Below are 20,868 nucleotides of genomic sequence, written 5' to 3' on the forward strand. Positions count from 1 at the left end.
TACATGAAAGCTGGATGGAACATCGAGGACGGGGACGGAAATAGTACCTCTTTCAAGAAGTCCTGTATGCGTTCCCGTCCTTGATATTTTATCCTTTCATGTATTAGTAACTATTCAGCAACACGCTCATTTTATATTATTAAACCTGAGACTGAGGTAGGAAAAGGAAAACGCAAAGGAAAAACGGGCAACGTCTCAGCAGACGTTGTCTGTCCTCTTTCCTTGTCCTTTTGCGTTTTCCTTTTCCTACCCCAATTTCAGGTATATCATCCTGTTCACATTTACTGTATTTTAGTTAAAAGCAGAATGTCCCACCGTCAAACTGATGTTCCAGCCACTTGACACGGGGGACTCTAGTCATAGGCTTTTGAAAGCAGGGCAAAAACGGCGGGGTGTTTGACATCGGGTGCTTTCGTGCACCACCCGCCAAAGGCTACAAGAACTTCATAAAATTTGGCATTTTAACAATGTTTGCTTCTATTTGTGCAACCTTCTGCTGCGCGGTGGTGAGGCATGACGACTATGAGGCCAAGCCGCGGGAATACCGGACGAGTCAAGCATAACCAGCACTGTCTGAGCGACCAAGCGGGCGAGAGAGCCACCAAAAATGGCGCCTTTCCCTTTCCTCTCCTCTCTCAGAGTCGGCGCATGCGCCCAGCGATCTCTGAAAAAGGTCAATTGCCGTTAAAAGAAAAAATGGCCTAGAACTACTTTTTGACGCGGAGGGTTCTGTTGCTGTGGCGGTATCGAGGCCCCGGTGGCCTCGACCATGGAGTGTTATCACGTGCCTCGGTCCGGCGCCCTTAAGGCCCGTTCACACTCTTGCGACCGAGTACGACTGACAAAGACGAGATCTCTTACAACTTCTTAAATGTTCTTAGAATGAGGGAACACACTGACATTGTGGCGCCATCTATGCGGTGACCCTGGAACTGCATTTCACAAGAGCGAAGGTTTTGCGGGATCTCCGAGGTCAAATGTGCGTAATACCCATAGAAAGGCTCGTTTATAACATTGTCAAAAGTTTTTCGAGCCAAGAAAGAAAGGATAATGCTCGAGAAATAAAAAAAAATATGCCGGACCGCCGAGTTTACACTGCTTCCCAATAGATGACGCTAGTGTGTTTTCTGGTTTAACAAGTTTTAAGGAACCCAGGTTTAAGAGGTCGCAAGCAGTCGCAAGAGTGTGAACGGGCCTTTATTGGGTCGCGGGGGCCGCAGCCTTCACAGTTCGCCAAGTTATCCTGAAAAGGAGTACAGGTTGTCGCACGTGCAGAAAGACTAAAGCTCCCTCGATGAATCGCGGGAGCAGTGGAGTAGCAAAATCTGGCAGGTGAGATCAGTCTATTACTGGCGCTATAAACTCGTGGTCGGAGCTTTTCACATTAAGTATTTTATTTCCAGGAAGCAAAAAAATGCGGTTCGTTTTCCTCGCCAGACACTCTGCATGCAATTTTAAAGATGTAGTCCTTTCAAGTATCCCAACGAGACGATAACGTGAACCCTTAAAAGAATGCTGACTGTGCACGTCCAGGCAGTAAACCTGGATAAAAGCTTCGCGAGAAACGAACACAAGAAAGAAACGAAAATTCCAAGGAATCACGTACTGATTTCAGCGATATTTAAGCTCTCGGATATATTTCGAAGCGAGTTCGCAACGTCGCCGTTCGCAGAGGTTCGCGAGGTTTGACGCAACCGGGCGGGGTGATCAGAGATACCGCGTGCGAAGCGAGCGCCTCGTATTTCACCGCGCCATTTGCCTATCAGGTGCGAAACCGGGGCGCGCCGACGACGGCCGGATCGAGTTGCCATCGGACGCACGTACAACGACTACTTTGAGGACGGCTTGTTCGCTGAGCTGGCGCTGACAGCGAGCCTCCGCGGTATTTATTCTCACCGACAGAACGCTTGCTCAGATAAGTGGAGGACAAAACCGCCCAAAAGTTCGGCAAGCTGATGCCTTAATGTCAGTGTTCCTTCCCCCTCCAACCAAAACAACAAAAACAAAAACAAAAAAAAAGTCAACAAAGCTACAACACAGAAAGGTTGTTGTTGAAGCCTGAAGGTAATAAAGACCCTGCTGCAACGTTTCGCAAATGGAGTCAGTGAAAACAAACCTTCGACGCTAAAATTCTACGCTTAGGGTCTGCGACTTTTAACTCCACTTTCAAGGTGACTGATTAGAACCATTGAATTCCCGAGTCGAGTAATTAAGCAAAAGCTTACACGTCGTCTTATTTTTCTTCCATAAAACAAAGAGCCCCGATTGCCCGAATGTGTAGCCCATTTCCAGCATTTCTTTTATCACGGTAAACCGAGATTTATCCAAAACACGGCTCAATGATTTCCTCGTAAAATGAGCGCCTAATCGGACAAATTGGGACGAAATAGAGCATCCTCGAAGCAAGTTGCACGAGCTAAAAAATTAATGGCTGTACTTGATACCACGTGATTCGACCTATTAATATTAGGACTACCGTGGTACCTGGTTGGAACCTCGCACGCCTATGAATATCTTATAAGATTGGCCGATAAGTGCGATGAGGCCCCAATCACAAAATGTCGAAAGCAGAGACAATTGGGCTTGTCCTCTTGTCATCGATAAGTTAAAAACAGCGAATAAACAAAGCAAAAAAAGAAAAAGAAAGGTAAGGGGGGAGAGAGAGAGGAGGGGTTCCAGAACGCGCCACCCTCGGTTGATCATTAGCGCCACCGTGGACAAATGAGACGACACTGGTTCTTGTATATCAGCCATCGGTAAGTTAAAAGCGGCCGAAGAACAAAACAAAAAAAAAAGGGGGGGGGGGGGGGGGGGGGGGCGAGAGAGAGGAAGTAGTGCAACGGCGGTGAGTTTCGGCCACCGTAGGCTGCAGCGCGCATTCCGAATTCCGGGCGGTTTCCGACGGACGGTCATCAGCGGGCATCGGCATGTCGCCTGGATATGAAGACGCACCCGTGGTTCTCCGACGCTGCAGCGGTGCACACACGCGCAGCGGCCCAGCTGAATTATTGAGCTCTTAACGCATGGCGGCACAAGGCGAACAAAGGCGAACAGCGCCGCTGGCCTCGTCCCCGCGCTCGCACGCCATTCCAGGCATTCGTGGTGGGAGGTGTCGCTTTTATTACCGCGCCTTGTAAATACCGGCCGGATATGCGACGCTCACGCTCCGAGCTACTGTGCCTAGATTTTGGGAGTGTTTCCAACTGGGCGATCAGGGTCCCGGGATTTAGGGGTCGCGTTTGCAATGCGAGCTGCTCGGTGGTGAAGCAAGCGTCGATCGTCTGCAAGCTTCTCAAACTCAATTCCGACCGCTTTCCTCCTACGATGCAACGCATGAGCACTTGCGACCAGTCTGGCATCAAATTGCCAACGTACGAGTTGCTCGCTCTCTTAAATCTAAGCTCTCTACTTAAGCGCGCCCACCAACGCCATCGTTGTGCTGGCGCTCCCCCGTCCCCCTCCTGTCGCGCGAATGCCTGCTGAGGACTACGTCGACGACGACACTTCACCACGTGATCGGTCGCAGCCAGCCAATGACGTCATCGTTAAGTGGACCCCGACCCGCCCCCAAGCGGCAAACACGCTGAAGCTTGACGACAAACGCTGCAAGGCGCACCGGCGAGCTAGCCGGCTCTGCGTGCAACCGCCAGTGATGTAGGAACGTGTGGGCCTTGATGTCTAGGTGGGACATTGTCGGCCGGCACAAGAGGACTTATTTCGTGTTGGTCATTTGCCGGTGCCGAGCAGCAGACGAGAAGCCGATAACCCTCGAGCACGTGGTGAAAGCTAAAATTGCCTTTCACGAGCGTTTTTTTGTGTTGTTTTGATAGTTTCTTTTTTTTTTTTTTTTTTTTTGCGCAAGCGTTGTTGGAAGTGCCCGCGCGCATACCAAATGGCTACTTGGGCAGAGGCAAAGCGTCACGTCTGGAGGCTTGAGATTTGGCGGGTTTGGCGACTATGTCGATCGACGCGTCGTCGCGGTGTTGCGTTCGTTGCTTGCGTGCCGAGGACGCGCGCGCGAGCGCCGTGGTTTCGCGCGCGCTCTTTGTGCTCTCTGGCGGCGGCTTCACGGCCGACCGCAGACGCATTCCTGCGCGTGAGGTGCACGCAAAGCGTCCATGCGTCTCGCGCACTTTTGCCGGATGCGGCGGACGGAGCGCTCGTTGCACGTCGGCCCCGGAATGGGTTTCGTTTCAGGAACGAAGGAGCTCAGACTTTACAGTTGACTGCATTGTGAGGCGGCGGAAAATAAAGGGAAACAGTGCTCGTTTCCTCGTCATTACTAACCGGTCCGAAACTACAATTTTTAAAGAATAAAACCGGTTCTTTATTCTATCAATGTTCTTGGTTGCCAAGTTACAGTGACCATTTAAAGGGAATGAGTTAAAAATTACGCTACCGGTCTCGCTCATGTGGTCAAACGCATGTTTCACACTTTGCGCTTCGTAGCGTAAACGAAACAGCAATGTAATTTCTACCAGAAAGCGTCGTGACAGTGCTCCTTCCGGGAAATGGTACAACGAAAGCGTTAATTTTAATCCCTTAATTTTCAATGAGTGATTTCAGTCGTAGACAGGAGAAACCAAATTGCGCTAACGAGTTCATGCTAGGTTGTCTGTGCCACCTCGAGACGATAAAACCTGCCATCGTTTATGAAATCGATCCTTTCTACGCCAAGGCATCTTAAATAACGCCCATCAATTGTGCAAATTTTGACGACGAGGTACTTTCGCGGCTGGCGGTAGTTGTTTCTGTCTTCTACCGCACCTCAGTGGTCCCAACTCAGAAGGACACCTGTCGCCGTTCCCCCAAGAAAATTATTTTCCCGAAAAGAATGACTACTTTAGAAACAAGAATGAGTCTGCGTAACGTATCTGAGATAGTCTCTTTTGCAGAGTGTCTTCTACTGCGCTTCAGTGTTCCTAACGTACGAGGGCACCCGTAACCCTCCCCCTAAACTTTCACAGGCATAAAATGATTCATCAGGAAATACAAGAATGATTACCCGTCTTGCACCTGAGGTAGTCAATCTTGCAGAGTGTCTTCAATCGCGCGTCGGTGTTCTTAACTTACAAAGGCACCTAAAAGTTACATCCGTTACCCCAACCTTTGCTCCTCTCGTAAGAAGCAAAGAATGAATGCGCATAAGGTAACTGACCTGAGGTAGTCCCTCTTGCAGAGGATGAGGTTGGCCTTTGTGAAGAGCGTAGAGCCCACCTCGCCGAGCCTGCAGTCGCAGCAGGCGCACTTGAGGCAGTCCTCGTGCCACAGCTGGTCCAGGGCCTTGAGCAGGAACCGCTCGCGGATAGGCTTCTGGCAGCCGGCGCACTCGGGGCCCGGAAGGGCATCGCCCAGCATGGGCACCGCCGTCGACCCCACCACCCTGGGCCCGCCGGGGAGTCCGGACCCGAGCCCGGGACTACGGTGCACCTCGGGCGTCCACCGATGCACCTCCGCCTTGATCTCCATGCCAACTGCGAGGGACAACGACAGATTGTAGGGACGATTGCAAAGCTGCAGCCACGCACTTCTGATTCATCATACAAAAGACACGGCGTCCCGCTGCAGACATGGTGACGAAATTGTCTGCGAACGCGCCACGGGCATGTACGAAGCATGCTTGCCTTATATGTATACTTCGAACGTGTCTAAGCCATACAAAACTGTCTGAAACAGCAGTGTATGACCAGTGTGACAAAAACCGTCACGCCAAATAACAAAAACAAGCCAAATACGGTTATCTATAAACGCTGAGTGGTGGTATAGTTCTGCAACATGTAAGAAGAAAACAAAATTTAGGAATGGATGAGTTTCGTGGAAGAATATGCGCATTGGTTTATTAAAAACAGCGTTGCTGGAAGTCAACGAGAAAGTTCGCTACATACCAGTCTCATCAGCGGTGCTCTACACAATTGAAAAGGGGGCTCGAGCAGTTGAAGCAGACTAGAGGTAACATTTCACGGCGGAGTTACCACGGACCCGACGCAGGCGCTTTCTCGCATTTTCTTCATAGTAGCGTCCAACAGCTCGAGCGCACAACATAATAATAATCTTTATTTGAACTCCTTGACCGCAATAGACCCTTTTCAAAATCCCCATCGAGCAAATTTGGTGGGCGCCATTTTTTGGACACGAAGAGTGTGACTGGATACGACACCTTGCCGAACGCTGTCGCCGCGCTCGTTTTCAATACGAACCAAGCCGAGCTCACGCCGAACGCTGTCGCAGCTCTACTGTTCATTCGATACGCGCTCAGAACGCGCGACCAAACAATGGCAGACTCGGGTATTTGCTGGATCAGCTATTACACTCCGCTTCAGGATAACTTAGCGAACTGTGTGGAAGCCGCGGGCCCCTCGACCTAAGAACAGTGTCGGAGTAAAGCACGTGATAGCACTCCATGGTCGAGGCCAACGGGGCCTCGTTACCGCCACAGCTACAGAGCCCTCCGCGACAAAAAGTAGTTCTGCTTCCTTTTTCTTTTAACATGCATTTGAACTCGCAAAGTTCCATCTATAACCGGAAGATATGATGATTAAAGAATAAATAATCACAAATTTATTAGTTTCAATTATATTTAAAACAGAAAAGTGACACCACATCCGTATCCGCTCGATTTTTGTCGCCTTGTAGCGCCGTGGCCGTTGGGGATTGCCGACGATCGCAGACGTAGTGTTGTCACCTACCCGGAGAAAAGACGGTGAGAGTGCAGGCGAGCTGGTGGTAGCTAATCATGTCATATTACACCTGAGACTGCGGTGGAAGAAATCGGAAGTACTTTCAGTAGAAGGAACAGACACGGAGAACGTGTCTGTTCCTTCTACTGAAAGTTCTTCCGATTTCTTTCACCGCAGTCTCAGGTGTAATACGACATGATCACCTATCCGGGTTTTTGACCGGCCCGGCCGGTATTTTTAGACAGCGGGCCGGTTCCAGGTCCATACCTAAGACCGGCCGCTACTGACCGGTTTTTTTGGCCGACGTATCGCGATTATTATGTATGCTTTTTTGCGTCTTTTAAGCCACAATTCAAGAAATACGACGATAAATAGTTGTCGACGAGACAAAAAGTAAAAAATCATACAAACACTACGAGGACACGCGAGTAGAGAAAGTACCCGTGCGGAGCGCGTTCCCTGAGACGGAGGGCGGGGAGGAAGCTGGGTAGGGACAACACAAAACGGAAGTTACGGAACGACCACCGGAAGCGCCGTAGAAAGCAGGAAAATGAGGGAAAATGAAGAAAAGCAAGACGCCGGCAGGTACCTTGGTGACAGTCTCACCCGATGGCTGCGCCGTCTGGGAGCTGTTGGTTTTTTTAACGACTATCGGCATCTTGACAAAGACACGCACGGCGCTTCATAAGTCCACTGAGACGAACGGCATATGCGCTTTCCCCTTCCACTACACATGGTGTAATATTGTTGCTGTTTCTTCAGATTCTATCCCTCGTCATTTTTTCCCCTCCCTGTTCGTTCTACATTTAATTGTTGAAGTGCGAAAGCCAAAGAAACGCGCCGACGATGTCTAGGAAGAGCTGAGCGTCTCTGGCAGCTTGTGCCACTTTGTAGGCTGCCTGTGTTCCAAAGTAACAAAGAGTATGCAGAATAGGAGCTGCCCATTGAGTTCCTGCTCATTGTTCCTGCTGGCGTGCACTGGTGGAGTGGAGCCATCGTACACGATCAAAAGAACACACCGACATTCTCGTTTCTTCGGTATTCTTCCCAAAGATCTTTTCAGACTTTCTTACTAACTGTTTCCAGATGTCTGCCATAAAATAATTACGTGCCTTCCCGATAGCTGTGAATCTATTGATGTTCCTTCTGGGAGGCGTCGGTTTTACGGCTTTTTTTTATCTTGACAAAGGCTTTCGAACGCATGCAGGCAGCTACAAGCAAGTGTAGCTGCCTGCATGCGTTCGAAAGTGACAGAGACTGTGCGCAATAGGAGCTGCATGTTGAGTGCTGACTCATTCTCTGGGCTACCGTATACTGTCAGTGGAGCCATCGCATAGGATCAAAGAACTCTTTCGGGGCGTCAGTTTGTGCTGCTATGTTCTGGCTTGCTTTGTAACCATTTCTAAATGCCTGCCATAAACTAATTACGTGCCAAGAGACGTTTCTGTCTTTTTTTTTTTTCAGAGGGACGTTAAACACATATTAGGTTTGAGGCAGAACAAAGGCAAAGCCATCCGTGTTCTGCTATACACCTCCTATTGGAGACTGAGTCCTGGAGGGCAGTACCGTGCGCAGCGAAGCGATTTGTTTGTATAGAGGCGTTCCCGGCGTCAATCACCTAAAACTCTTACGCCATTTGTCACCAAGTTTCTATCTTGTACCTATAAAAACTGGAAGCAAGATTCCTTCAAGTATACTTACTGATCCTAGAGCGAAAATCAGCATCAGTGGTTACGTGCTTCCTTTGCTTTCACCATGAGCCCGAATTCGCCGCTTTCGAAACAGCGAAAATTACGTCACTGCGTGTTCCGCGAAGACTGGAGGCCTCAACCAGACTACGAGAGTTGGCTCCTGCCTGTGGGCGACGATGCCACAGCCGCAAGGTGTACTTTATGCCAGGGCACATTGTACTGTGCCCTGGCATTAGCACTCGTCACAGATTCGCGGTTAAATTCAGAGTACGCTTGTCTCATGAACTGCTCCCAAAGTGCTTGCTATTCTAGCAGACGGATGTGTTACTGCGCCGGACGTTCATTCGAAGTTGGTTGGTTTGGGAGCAGACGACTCTTGGCTAGCAGACGACAGCCGGTTCCTCCGGGCCTCGCGCCTCAAATTTGGCGTGGTGACACAAATGCACCCGTGACGTCGGGTCACTTGCCTCGCTTCGACGCTCTTATCGGGTCGCGGGGCTTTAGCCTCTACCGTTCGCCAAGTTATCGTGAAACGCAGTATAGATGGCGCGCACTAAGTTTCGCTCGAGAAAAGCGGAAACAATCGGCGATCTCGTGTCCGGGCTAACCACTGCGAGCCTTCGGAAGGGGAAGGAAACGTCAAAAAGCGCGCATGCAGTGAGGCTGCACTCGCACAGCCGGCATTCATTAGCGGCGGCAGCGAGGAGTCGTGCCCAGCCAGCGCGGTCTCTTCCCGTCGGCGACGGCGGGGGGCCGAGAGGAGCGGCCGCCGACGGCTGACAGCAGCCGCGGTGCACCGACAGCTGCGCCTCGTTAGGGACGCTTCTGTCGCCACTTCCTCCGACCGAACCCCGAAAGAAGACGGAGGAACGACGACGAGTGCGCGACCACCGCCGCACTTCGGTTCGCCACACTTTCGAAGGGCCCCGGTCGCGGATGGTCGGACCGAGCACCTTATTGTCGCGGTGCTGCGAGAAGGCCCTGCCTGTGTCCTAGAAGCAGAACCGATATGTCCGTTGCCCCCGAAGAATTACGAGTTACATTAAGCGGGTGCTGTAACCTACGTGAGACGAGGGTAACCACTTATTGTAAACGTTCCGCATCTCACGAGGCTCAATTAACTGTTCTTCGAGACTTCCGCGCACGTCTCATTCTCAACTGCGATGGAAGACATTTGTGCCGCAGTCCACACAAGACGTGGAAGGTGCCGACGAGCATGATCAAGAAATAGTAGTCACGAATTCTATTAGGCAAAGACTCGCGTAAGTTACCTACTAGTGGGTAGAGGGCTACTAGAGGCACAACGCCCAGGTACAGACACATTCTCATTGTTGAGTTGCTGTAGTATGTACAGCACCAATTATTTGTTTTACCTTCGCCTCGATCCAGTGAGTTATATCATTTTATCCCTTTTTTTTCTAAATTTCATTTAGCTGCCCTTTAGGACGAAATATCAGTCGGGCATATCAATCAAAGCAACGTTTCATTTTCCCCCATGGAAACAGTTGCAAGCGGCAAGAAACAGCATGTTGCCGAAGATTAGAATTATGCCCTGAGCTATCTCAGGCGCTCAATCGATCAAAATATAATGGCTCGAGGTTACTTGAATCGTAGCCCCGGGAGCCGAAACAGAAAGGGCGAGCTCGTGTTTCCGAAGAACCTTTCATGTTCAACTCTCACAAGCGCACGCAGGGTTCAAGCCCCCAACCGACGAGAATAGACAATCCCCTCTAAACTAGTATGCACACCTACTCAACTCTGTTACGTCAGGCCGCGGTAGTGCGCTTCGAGCGCACATTCGATCTGGGTGCGTGGGCGAAAGTCAGCATGCGGGACGGTCATTCCTGCCTTGATTTTGAAAGAAACCAGACTAAAACCTGCCTTCTCATCAAAATGTCACGACTGGGGCTGTACCAAAAGATCCGGGAAAGGCGTGTCTTGTTTCTGCCTGTTTGGTTCGTGCGAGAACGTTCATAGGTGCCGTGAAAAGAGAATATTAGACACCGTCGAACCACGATTGCTTGTGCGGGAAGCACTTTGGATTGGTTTGACGGATACTTCTGGTCGTCAGAATGATTAGTTTTGTCCCAACATGAACGCGGGAAAACCGTCAAGTTGTCAGGACCACCCGCGGACCACGTTCAAACGGCCATTTGACCGATCAAGCTATAGTCTGCTCTGTCAAACTCGTCTGCTGTCCAAACTGTCGTCTGCTCGTTCAAACAACAGCGGCCCGTAGACCCAAACGTTGATCCGGTAATTGCGATAAGAAGTGCAGGCCTCAAAAGGCTTTTATGTTTAAAGGCTGTTTGGGTTAAGCCTATGGGCTCGGTGTAAACAGTAGATATAAGCAGGCATGCAGACAAAATCGGCCTTGGAAATTCGGAGATCGTTTAAGAAGAACATTGCTAAGGAATCTATTTTTGACAATTCTAGCGGGAGCTCCTTGTTGTTCTAGGCGAGCGCGGGTGTGTCGCGGACTAAGACATATAGAGCCAGATATGAAGTAGATAAGATGTGTGTAGCCTGTAGAGTGGAGGAAAAGACGGCTGAACGCTTGCTACTTTACTGAAAGGGGCTTCGCCCTGAAGCAGCTGAAGAGGCGACTAGTTTAACACATGCGGTGGGATTTAGGGATAGCGAGGGAAAAATAGACACGAGGAAGGTGGAGATAACCAAGGACTGGAGACATTATCCGACTGGCGGCATAGATCGAGAGAAAGATGAATATTTTCTTCTTCCCTTCCGGGCGACCCGTAGGGCGGAAGGTGTGTACGCCCGGTTGCACAGAGGCACCTCCTTCGTTCGAATCGTAGCTTTTAAGAATAAATCTCTAGATATATAACTCTTTAATAAATAAATGTTAGAAAGAAAAAATAACTGGCAAGGTGGCGCAAGTCGCCGCCCGATCCAAAGGGTTCAGCCTCATCCATCCATCCAAACATGAGTCAGTGCATACACCGAGAATTGTAACGTCAGAATACCGAGCCCTGGTTGGACTGATTAGTGGGTAGGCGCAAGGCTATAGCTGCATTCGTCTCTACTCACTCTTTGAGCGCGTTCCGAGGGTGAGTAGAGAGCTCGGTGTTTTGACGTCACCGCGCCCCCTCGTCTCCTCCTGTCCCTCAATTTACACCGCAGAGTCATTGACAGAATGAGAACGGCAGGTGAGGTCCCTCAATTGTCCAGCCTTCAAAGCGAGCTTCCTACCTTCGATAAAGCGTCGGCGTCTCGTGAGCCTCGAGTGTGCACGCGCTGCCGAAGCGCGACCATAGCCTAGCAGATCGCCACGAAAAGCGGCCGCCGAAATGGAAAGGTGGAGCGGCAGACAACGGATGAGAGAAGAGCCACGTGACTGGCGCCCCGTTGCGGCGAGACGCCGAAACACACTCCTCCCGAGCGAACAAGTGTGTTTCGGGTCCTCGCCGCTGCAGAAGCTGTGCGCTGACGTCCAGGTTCCCCGAGAAATAGCTCTTTGATGCTCTGTGCTAACAGCGATGTGCGCGACCAAAAGCGTCGTTGCGGTCAGCTTTCCGCGATTGGCCAAACCATGGGCATATGAACATTGTCAGATTGTCAACTTTGACGGTGTTAGTTTCCGATTGCGATGGCTGGTAGCTTCCACTGCGCTTATTAAACACACCACCGAACTCGTCGTCGCACCTGATCGTAAGTAGCCAGGATAACAACTGGTGACGTCACGGCGAGGCAAATCTCAGTCGTGATGTCACGGATGGAAACCATAAGAGGGCGCCACCGAAACATCTCGGCGCTAATACCAGATCCTCCCGCTCCAAATCTGCGACCGGCCACTGGATCCGTCGTCGAACTGCCAGGCTTTGTGAGCATAGAGGAGGCTATGGCACTACGGAACGCTACAGGCGTTATGGCATTCGGACAAAACACCCGGCCGTTCTAATCCTGCAAGTGACTGCAGCCCATAAGATGCCCACCCTACGGGGGTCAAGCAGTATTAACGTATACCGACGACGCCCGGGCAGCTCCGTCCTGTAGCAACAGCGGGCAGCGGCAATGCGCGGGAGCCGGCATACACGCACTCTAATTATCAGCCGCGCTCATCCGTTGGCTGCTGCGGAGGAGGAGGGGGTGGCCGCCATCGGCGGATCCACATTTTGCGCTCCACCAGCGTCGCCCGTAATTAATGGCGCGTCCACGGAGCCTCGCCATTCTAATTAGTATCGCCCCCCTCCCCCGTCGGAATTAAACGACGCCACTCTAATAAACGAACGACACAAGGCGGGAGACGCCGTCTCCAGCTTCCCGCCGCCCTAATTATAATTAAATATAATTAAAAATCGGCGCGCGCGAGCGCGAGAAGGTGTCATCAAAATGTGTGTGTGTTTATGTGTGTGTTTGTGGTTTTTGTGTTTCTTGTTTTTTTTTCGGTGCTCGGTTGCCGCGTGCTGTTCTCAGGATCGCGGCTAACGAGCCAGCTTCCTCGCGTTGCGACGACGACGACGCCAGTCCGCTGGTAACCGGCTTTGGCCGAGCGCTGTTCATTAACCGGTACAAAAGCATTGACTCTTCTTAGCGGCGGACGACAGCACCAAAGACTCGCTTTCGTATTGTTTCTTTAGTATTTTTTTTTTCTGCCTATGTAATGTGTAGCATTCACTTTCTCTTCCGAATCCGCCTCAGTCGTCCTTCCTAGTTTCACCGTCGTAATCTTTGTTATGTTTGCAAAAAAAAAGAAATATATAACAAAAACCGCTATGGGGGTAAGAGAAGAGAAGTTGGTCGACTCTATTTCATTACGGCTTTTCTCCGCGCAGTCTTTTTTAGTGGGCGCGCGTGAGCCCGTGTTCCGAATCTCGCCGTTCGCCTTTGCTTCTTTTTTTTTTCTTCTTTCCTTCGGGATTTCTCATTGGCACGCTTCTTTCACGTACATAATTTTTCTTTTAATATAAATTTACGTCTGCCTCGTTTCTTCCCTGAAGCCGAGGGGTTTTTAATTTTACGGCTAAACGAGCTTTCTCCCTAAAACCTCGTTAATTATGGTTGCCCGGCACTCGAGAGGTTCTCGCGCTCTTTTCCTCGGCTTGTTTCTTTCTCACGTTCCGTCGTCGTCAGAAGCCAGCGCCCAGGCACGAAGAGCACGGCATTTTCAATCAGAGCGGCTCGACTGCTTCTGACTTCTTTTTTTTATTATTATTCGTTAGGTTTTTGTTTGATACCAGTTGCTGTTTCGCGGACGACGTGGAACCGTGCTCGGCGCACAGCCAGCGCCGCGGCCACGCACCAAAGCATACAATGCGCGATATCCTCTCCACCGAGACGAAAGCCTAGCGGCCGTTTTAATTGTCTCGTACGCCATTAGTAGGGCTAGCTACTCGGCTCAAAAAATACACGGCGCTGAATTAAACCCGCTAAGCATTCATTACCAGACCCCCCCTTCCCCCCCTTTTTTTATCTTTCCTTTAATTTCTCGTTTCTTTCTCTCATCACTTGTTCTTTTCTTTTTTACTCCCTTACCAGTCCACAATCATAACGAGCGGTCGTTTTCGTCGCCGCTGTTGTCGCTCCTGATTTTTTTTTTTTATATGGAAGTTTTTACTTTTGTTACGTTCCTTTGTTATAATTTCTGGCGCACGAATCTATTCCCCAGAAATAATGAGCGTTGAGAGGGGAAGCCCGCCGTTCCTTCACCGGGTAGCCTCTTCTTTTGTAGGCAGAACGACTGGATGGTGTAACAACGTAAGGCAAAAAAATACTAATAAACGACGGACGCGTAACAATAAAACAAAAGAACGTGCCTTGGCCGTTTCGCTGCTCGGTTGACTCTGAATGGCACGACACGACGACGGCGTGAGACGTTGTGGGGGGGGGGAGCCCCTGGCCCTGCGCCGTCCTCTCGGCCGCGGCTGTGTGGCCCGAGCCGGCGCCTTTGTCTCCCGGCTCTACGTTAAGGAACCGCCGGGACGTTTTCCCCTTTGCCTCGGTTACACCTACGCCTTGTGAGTCCATTGTCAGAGGGTCGAAAGTGTCGACCTACAAGCGGGCCTTTCCCTGGTCTTTGGCCTGACAGCGTTTTTAGAGAAATCTTTTCTTTCTTTTTCTCTTACAGGACATTACCGCGGGCGGGCCAATCACCACCACATCTACGGTTTTGTTAGCGGGAGTCAGCTTCATAAAACTGAACTACACTTGGTGCCAGGAAAAAGAAATGTGTTTTTTTTTTTAAAGCGAGTAAGCAAAACTAAAATAAAAATAATGTTTCCGAGCAAAACAAAAGAAACGTGTTACTTGAAAAAAAAATTCCCCTGTTTTGTATATACTACGAACATCCATGAACGTTTTGGTTTTGAAAATATTAGAATTCCTACGACTACGGCAGCATTGTAAAAAATATATATAAAAATTTTCCCGGTTATTTGTTTACACTTTGCTGCACGCAAACTACATTCGCGCATTTTCCCGTTAAATGTAGCGGAGACATTTTCTCCGTTTAGTTTAGCGTAGCGCATCAATTCCACACGTAACGCACGCAAAAATCCGCTGCCAACCATCGCTAATAACTGCTGCAACCGTAAAAAAACAAAATAATAATAATTGCGGTGTCTTAGCTCGGCTACGCCAGGATATACGTAACGTGAGCTTATGCGCACAAAATGAGAGGCGCTATCAAGCGGCTCCGGTGCAGCGTCAGACTTGGCTACTGCGCAACGGAGGCGCACAGCTGGGCACGCGGCGGCGCCAGCGCGTCTGCCGCGGCTATGACGTCCCTCCTCTGGAATGCGCAGACCGGCCAGGTGCGCGCGGCGGCGGCGCCGTGTGACGTCACTGCTCTTCGCGCTTGCGCACCACGGCTCTTTAGGAGCCACGCGAAACTGCTCAACCTCAGCCAGTGTAGCTAACGCTACAAAAAGAAAAGACATAAACACATTGTGCAACGAAAAAGGTGTGTCGGTGGCTCGAAGAATGCCAATAACTTCGCGAATGATCGACACTCCGAGCGTTGCAAACTTTAAGAATTCTCAAAAGGCCGCAACCGGCAGAGGTTCGGAAAACCCTAGGCCAGCGCGAGCCGTGTTCTCCGGGAGCGGCGGCCCTGATTTGAGTCGCTGTTTGGGGCATCTGCCGCAGCGCCTTCCTTGCCCCGCTAACGAGAAAGGCGAGACGGCCCTAACGAAGCGACGTGCGCGCGCATCGAGGAGGATCGGGTGATCGCCGCACGCGTAATTAGTTCCAGTCTGGTAATTAGCACTTTAATTAAGTGGCGAGCTCCGCGGGAACAGCCATGACCCCGGGGCCAGAAGCGGCTTTATTTGGAAGGGCGCGCGCCGTCGGAGGAGCCGTGATAACGCACGGCCAGATCAAATCAAGTCCCGCTCGGGGGAGGGATGGAAGGCTCGGAAGAAAGGGACGCCCGACTCCGACCGTTACGACTCCGTTTCACCTTAACGATGGACCGCAACGGACGCTGCGAGCCACCGGAGCCGATGCAATGCCGCACAAGTGTCACATGACCTTCGGGATGGACGGGCGCGTAATCCCCTGATGCGTTCACGGACGTGGATTGGCTGTAAACGCATCGTAGCGTGTTTCACGGTAAGGCGAAACAGAGTATAGTAGACGAAAGAGGCTTTGCATTGCGTAATCGTTACGCCGGGTTACATTGCCGCAATATCCGTGGTTCACCGCAACATCCGTGGTTCGAATGCCGAATGCCCTTGAATTGAAGTTTCTCCTTGAACTGATTGCCGTGCGGCATTCGAAGCACAGATCTGGCGGTGAGTCGCGTTCGAATCTGTTCGCGGGCTGTCTCTTTGTATTACATGGGGCACTCATTGGACGCCATATTTAAGTGCACTGGTCACTGGGCATGCTCAGAACCAGCTCGTACTTGTAAGTTCCCAAGATCGGCAATCATGATGTGTGGAATGTAGTTGCCAATGCACTGCGGAAGCTCCATCGCCGCCAGAACGCACTGAGCAGCTGCACACACACCTATGGTCACCAGTGAATAAACCCCCTATATATACACCATATATACATGTATATGGTAAATAAACTATTATTGTTAATATTATTATTATTATTATTATTATTAGCAGTGTGACCCCGGCTTTAGTGATTCGCCGACCCGCCCCAGGTGGCAGCCACTCTAAAAATTGACGAGGATTCGCGGCAAAGCAGCAGACGCGTGCGCGCGTCTTGGTGACGCCGTGTGCTAGCATTGTGGTTGCAAGTGGGACCATAGCCTCCTATATACTGACAAAGCCTGGCAGATCGCCACGAGAAGCGGACGCCGAAATAGAAAAGGTGGAGCGGCACACAACTGATGAGAGGAGAGCCACGTGACTGGCGCCCCGCTGCGGCAAGACGCCGAAACACACTTCTCCCGTGCGAACAAGTGTGTTTCGGGTCCTCGCCGTTGCAAAAGCTGTGGGCTGACGTCCAGGTTCCCCCAAAAATGGCTCTTTGATGCTCCGTGCTACCAGATCCTCGCGCTCCAAATCCGCGACCGGGCACTCTACAGCTCCGCCGTCGAACTGCCAGATTTTTTAGTATAGAGGAGGCTACGGTGGGACGCAACAAGATGCGAGAGCGGCGAGGCAGACGTGGGATACGCGGCGCTGCGTGGATTCACTATGCAGGGCGCAAGTTCGCCTGCTTCTTGCAGGGGTTGCGACGATGTCAAAACACCGGGCACCTAATGGCTGATCGAAAAAAAAAATGGGTAGACCTCAAGGCACCTAGCATTGATGTCTACCCGCTACCCTTTCAATCCAAGCCAATCAGAGCTGGGCGAATTTCTGACCACGCTACCGCAACATCTGCGCAAGAACCAGACGACTTGCTCTCTGCATAGACACCGAGAGTATTGGAACGGCAGGAAGATATTTCTGCACCCCCCCCCCCCCCCCCCTGCTGCATGAGCTTTCCACCTTCACTAGCAGGAGGGGCGTCTCTTGAACTTCAAGCTCGCGCGCGAGAACGAGGCACGGTAGAGGGCAACGAACGCTTGTTAGAGCGCGGGCATTTAAAGTGGACGCCCTGCCGTTCTTATCCTGCCAGTGATTGTAGTGGTGACGTCAGAGGAAGCAAGGTGCAGGCGCCTAGTGTTCTGTAAATTTGCTTCACCGCAAGTGGGAGCGAAGCCGATGCTGCAAACGCGAGCATCTTGTCTTGTGTAGGGTGCCTCAATGTCTTTCTGTTTAGGGTGATGCCACCCTTTGTAGTACCCGATGCCGACAGCACGCGCTCACGGGGAAAATACAAAGAAATCAACAAAAATCAAAATGTCGCCATAATACAGTCAACGCCTGAAACGCGTGCAGGGCCAAGCTCTTTCACGCGCTTCTGAACAAAAAATAAAAATAAACGTGTGAGACAAAATGGCGAGATGCCACCACCCTAAGCAAAGCGCACATGAAGGCACCCTAGTCTTGTGTGGCGCCTTCGTTTTACAAAGGCGCACTTGCAGTGAAAAGGAGCGCATACGTGGCATTGCTCCAGCGTTCTCGCCCCTCCGTTGACGCTTCTGTCCGTGAAGCTATGACTTTCTTGCGACATGAGTGAGGGAGAACGATGTTTGCTACGCCTTCCTCAGCAGACCCCCATCCGGCACAAAATCTGATATCGCCACGAGTGGTGAGCACTCTTACAACAGCCCTAAAGACACCATTTACGGTGCCTTTGAGAAGGGTCTATCGACCTGTTTTTCAATGTCACTTTATATTGCCCAGTGTGCAAGGCAGAAGAATTCTACCGATGGTGGCAACTTCTCCAGGTCAGCAAGGCTGAACAGAAACATTAGGACTTGTAGTCGGGAAGGAAGTTTAGGTCCTGAGCAATACATAAAAATAAAATGCAAAGAAAAAAAACGTATAAATGTCTTTGCAAATGAATCTGATTAGTTTGACTTAAATTAGATTTAATTTATATAAGTCAGATTTAACTTATTGATATCAGACTTACTTGAATAAATCAGATTCATCTCATTTAAATCACTGTAGCCGTAAAACAGCGATTTTAGTCACTATAGATGTATTATTAAACAAGACAGATTCATTCCGTCCGATCACTGAAGAAACCGCAGAAGAATGTATTACTGTATATTTAAGGTACAGTATAATTAACGAGCTTTTATTAAAAGGGGGGGGTGCAACGATTTTAAGATTAAAATAATTTCCATACCGTCATTTTTACCTTGTTTGTCGTGTCCCGGAGGACAGGGAAAACATCTCCTTCATTCAAAACTGTCGCAAATCCGCTGCACAATCGCAAAGCAAAAGTCGAACTTTTTCCCCCACCTGCAGCCGCGAGTGGCAGCCGAAGGAACTAGGGCGAAAAGATTACGCGACCTCGCTCGGCTCTAAGCTGCAGCATAACACCCGCTAATGTCAGCAGAGAGAGGGTGAGGAAGCGTCCTCCGAGAGAACACACGGGAAGCTACACGGCACCCCGAATTACGTCACTAGGAGGGGGACTAGGTGTGACCCTGAAGACTGGGAGTGAGTTGAGGAGTGCCAGAAATGCCGATGCTTATATATATATATATTTTTTTTTTTTACACAACTAGGACACACAGGCGAACCTTATTTTCTGTTCTTTACTTTAGAAGGGTCAGAGGGCAACTTCCACAAATATTTGGCCCAAGTCCGGAAATCATTGCGTCCCTTTAAATCCCGCCATAGTAGAAAAGAGTTTCATGGTTTTAGGTCAATAAAAAAGCTTTATTTGCTTTTTTTTCGCGCTTTGATTTACTTACAATAGTACACTACTTTAGCAATGTTAGTTTATTTGTTTTGTGTTCTTATTTACTTCTAGTTGGACGTTACGTAAGTGACGAACGAAGTTAATGGTAGTTCTAAAGAAAGCCCAACATTCCTATTTGCTCCGAAGACCACAGCTTTCAGCCCGTGTTCAAGATGATATAAGCCTTCTTTGCTGGATGATTTCTTAATTTAAATACAAAACAAACGCGGACAAAAGTGCATCAAATAATAGGCAAAGGGTAAACAAACACTTTTTTTTTTCTGCGATTATTTTTGCGGCAAAGGTTCGATTTCAATCATCATAGTAAAACCGGTCTCATGTAAATGACGATTTAAATAATATTGATGCTTATTTTCCCCCTTGCCTGGAGGACCCTTTGCGAAAGGAACCCCCCAGGAGTCGAATCCTTCATCTCGCTCTTCGGAGGCCGAAATGAACCCTCAACACCACATATGATGACCAGGAAAATGAAATGTCAACGAAAAAACATAGAAGCGGCAGGACGTGTATATTTCCTTCTATTCACGAATGCACGTTATGTAAGCAATTTCGTTTCACCATCACCGTCATTACCAATTTCCGAAATTTTGTAATTTCCACAATATGGCTCCGAATTTATACTCCCGATCGTAACATTTTAACCCTATTGTTCCCAATAGAGGAGTTCCTCTGGCAGTAAGCTTCTGCCGTCCAATACAAAATACCAGCCTCATTCTCTGGAAGGCGAAGAACTAACGCAAAATATAATATTTTGCCAGAACGGAGAAACTGAAAACTGTTCGTATTAACCGGGAGGACGGGAATTCAAGATTCATTTCATTTCGATCAAACAAAAAACTCACGTTTACTTGCTACCGAGTATGCGCATTTAAAAATAAAGATTTATTTATCTCCGTCGAAACGGTTTGCTGCGTTCAGGTGGACGACGTATTAAATGACCATCGCACCAAAGATACCTGTCGATTGTACGGGGCTCGCAAAACAAACAAACATGTACACTATACGACCTCAATGTTCTTATTTGCGCCGCAGGTAGAAAAAACAAGAGCTATACAAAGTGCGTCCTGCGAAGCATAAACGCAAAGAGCTTCTCGGAGAGCGATACCGGACTCTCCAGTGTCAATAAACGTGTCTCGCTTGACCAACGCCACTCGGAATGGAAACAAAAAGGCTCGCGGTGACGGGCTACGACAACAACAAAAGCGTTAGGCAGGGAGGAACGCGTGAAAATAAAGAAACCGGCGGAACCATTAGCGGACCGTTGAGGGACGTATCACACTCGAGATAAGAGGTAAGGTAATGCAGACGCTTCCCGCCCCAACCCCAACTCCGGCAGCGAGCCGCCCATCGCCCAACTCCATGCTTGAAACATCAGGGCGAGTTTCAAACAGTCGGTTTTTAAACACCCGCTCTCTCGCGAAGATAATTTCCGCCGTACCTCGATCGATCGATGAAGGGGGAGCGGTTTTTTGTATTAGGACGTGCATTAGCGGTGTGTTGTCGTTCCACCGCGCGAAGCGTTCGGAGATTTCGCTGTCGGTATACGCGCAGGAAGTGACACCGGCGTTACTTCTTTCTTGTTTTGTGTTTGGGGCGCGTTTTTTGCCGCCCCAAAGTAGATGGACATACTGGGGAGAAGCCAGACATAGCCGAGTCAAGATCTATGACCGAAAGAAAGTCGGAAAGGAAGCGATCATATTAAAAACGGAGTGGTCTCATCGCTTTTCTTTCCATTCTAAAGTACATTAAAAAAACTG

The 20,868-nt window shown here is 49.8% G+C and overlaps 1 protein-coding gene across 1 annotated transcript in view; it reads right to left on the reverse strand.

Annotated features, from left to right (window-relative positions):
* Positions 1–20,868, reverse strand: part of LOC8040182 (LIM domain only protein 3) — a 55,765-nt gene that overhangs the window by 21,042 nt on the left and 13,855 nt on the right. Inside the window, exon 2 of the mRNA XM_029984855.4 lies at positions 5,159–5,474. Coding sequence (XP_029840715.1) covers positions 5,159–5,469 — 311 coding nt within the window. The 5' untranslated portion in view covers positions 5,470–5,474. The remainder of the gene's footprint in view (positions 1–5,158; positions 5,475–20,868) is intronic.

The sequence above is a fragment of the Ixodes scapularis genome, unplaced genomic scaffold, assembly GCF_016920785.2.
Source record: "Ixodes scapularis isolate PalLabHiFi unplaced genomic scaffold, ASM1692078v2 PGA_scaffold7__128_contigs__length_106722199, whole genome shotgun sequence".
NCBI classification, from domain to species: Eukaryota; Metazoa; Arthropoda; class Arachnida; order Ixodida; family Ixodidae; genus Ixodes; species Ixodes scapularis.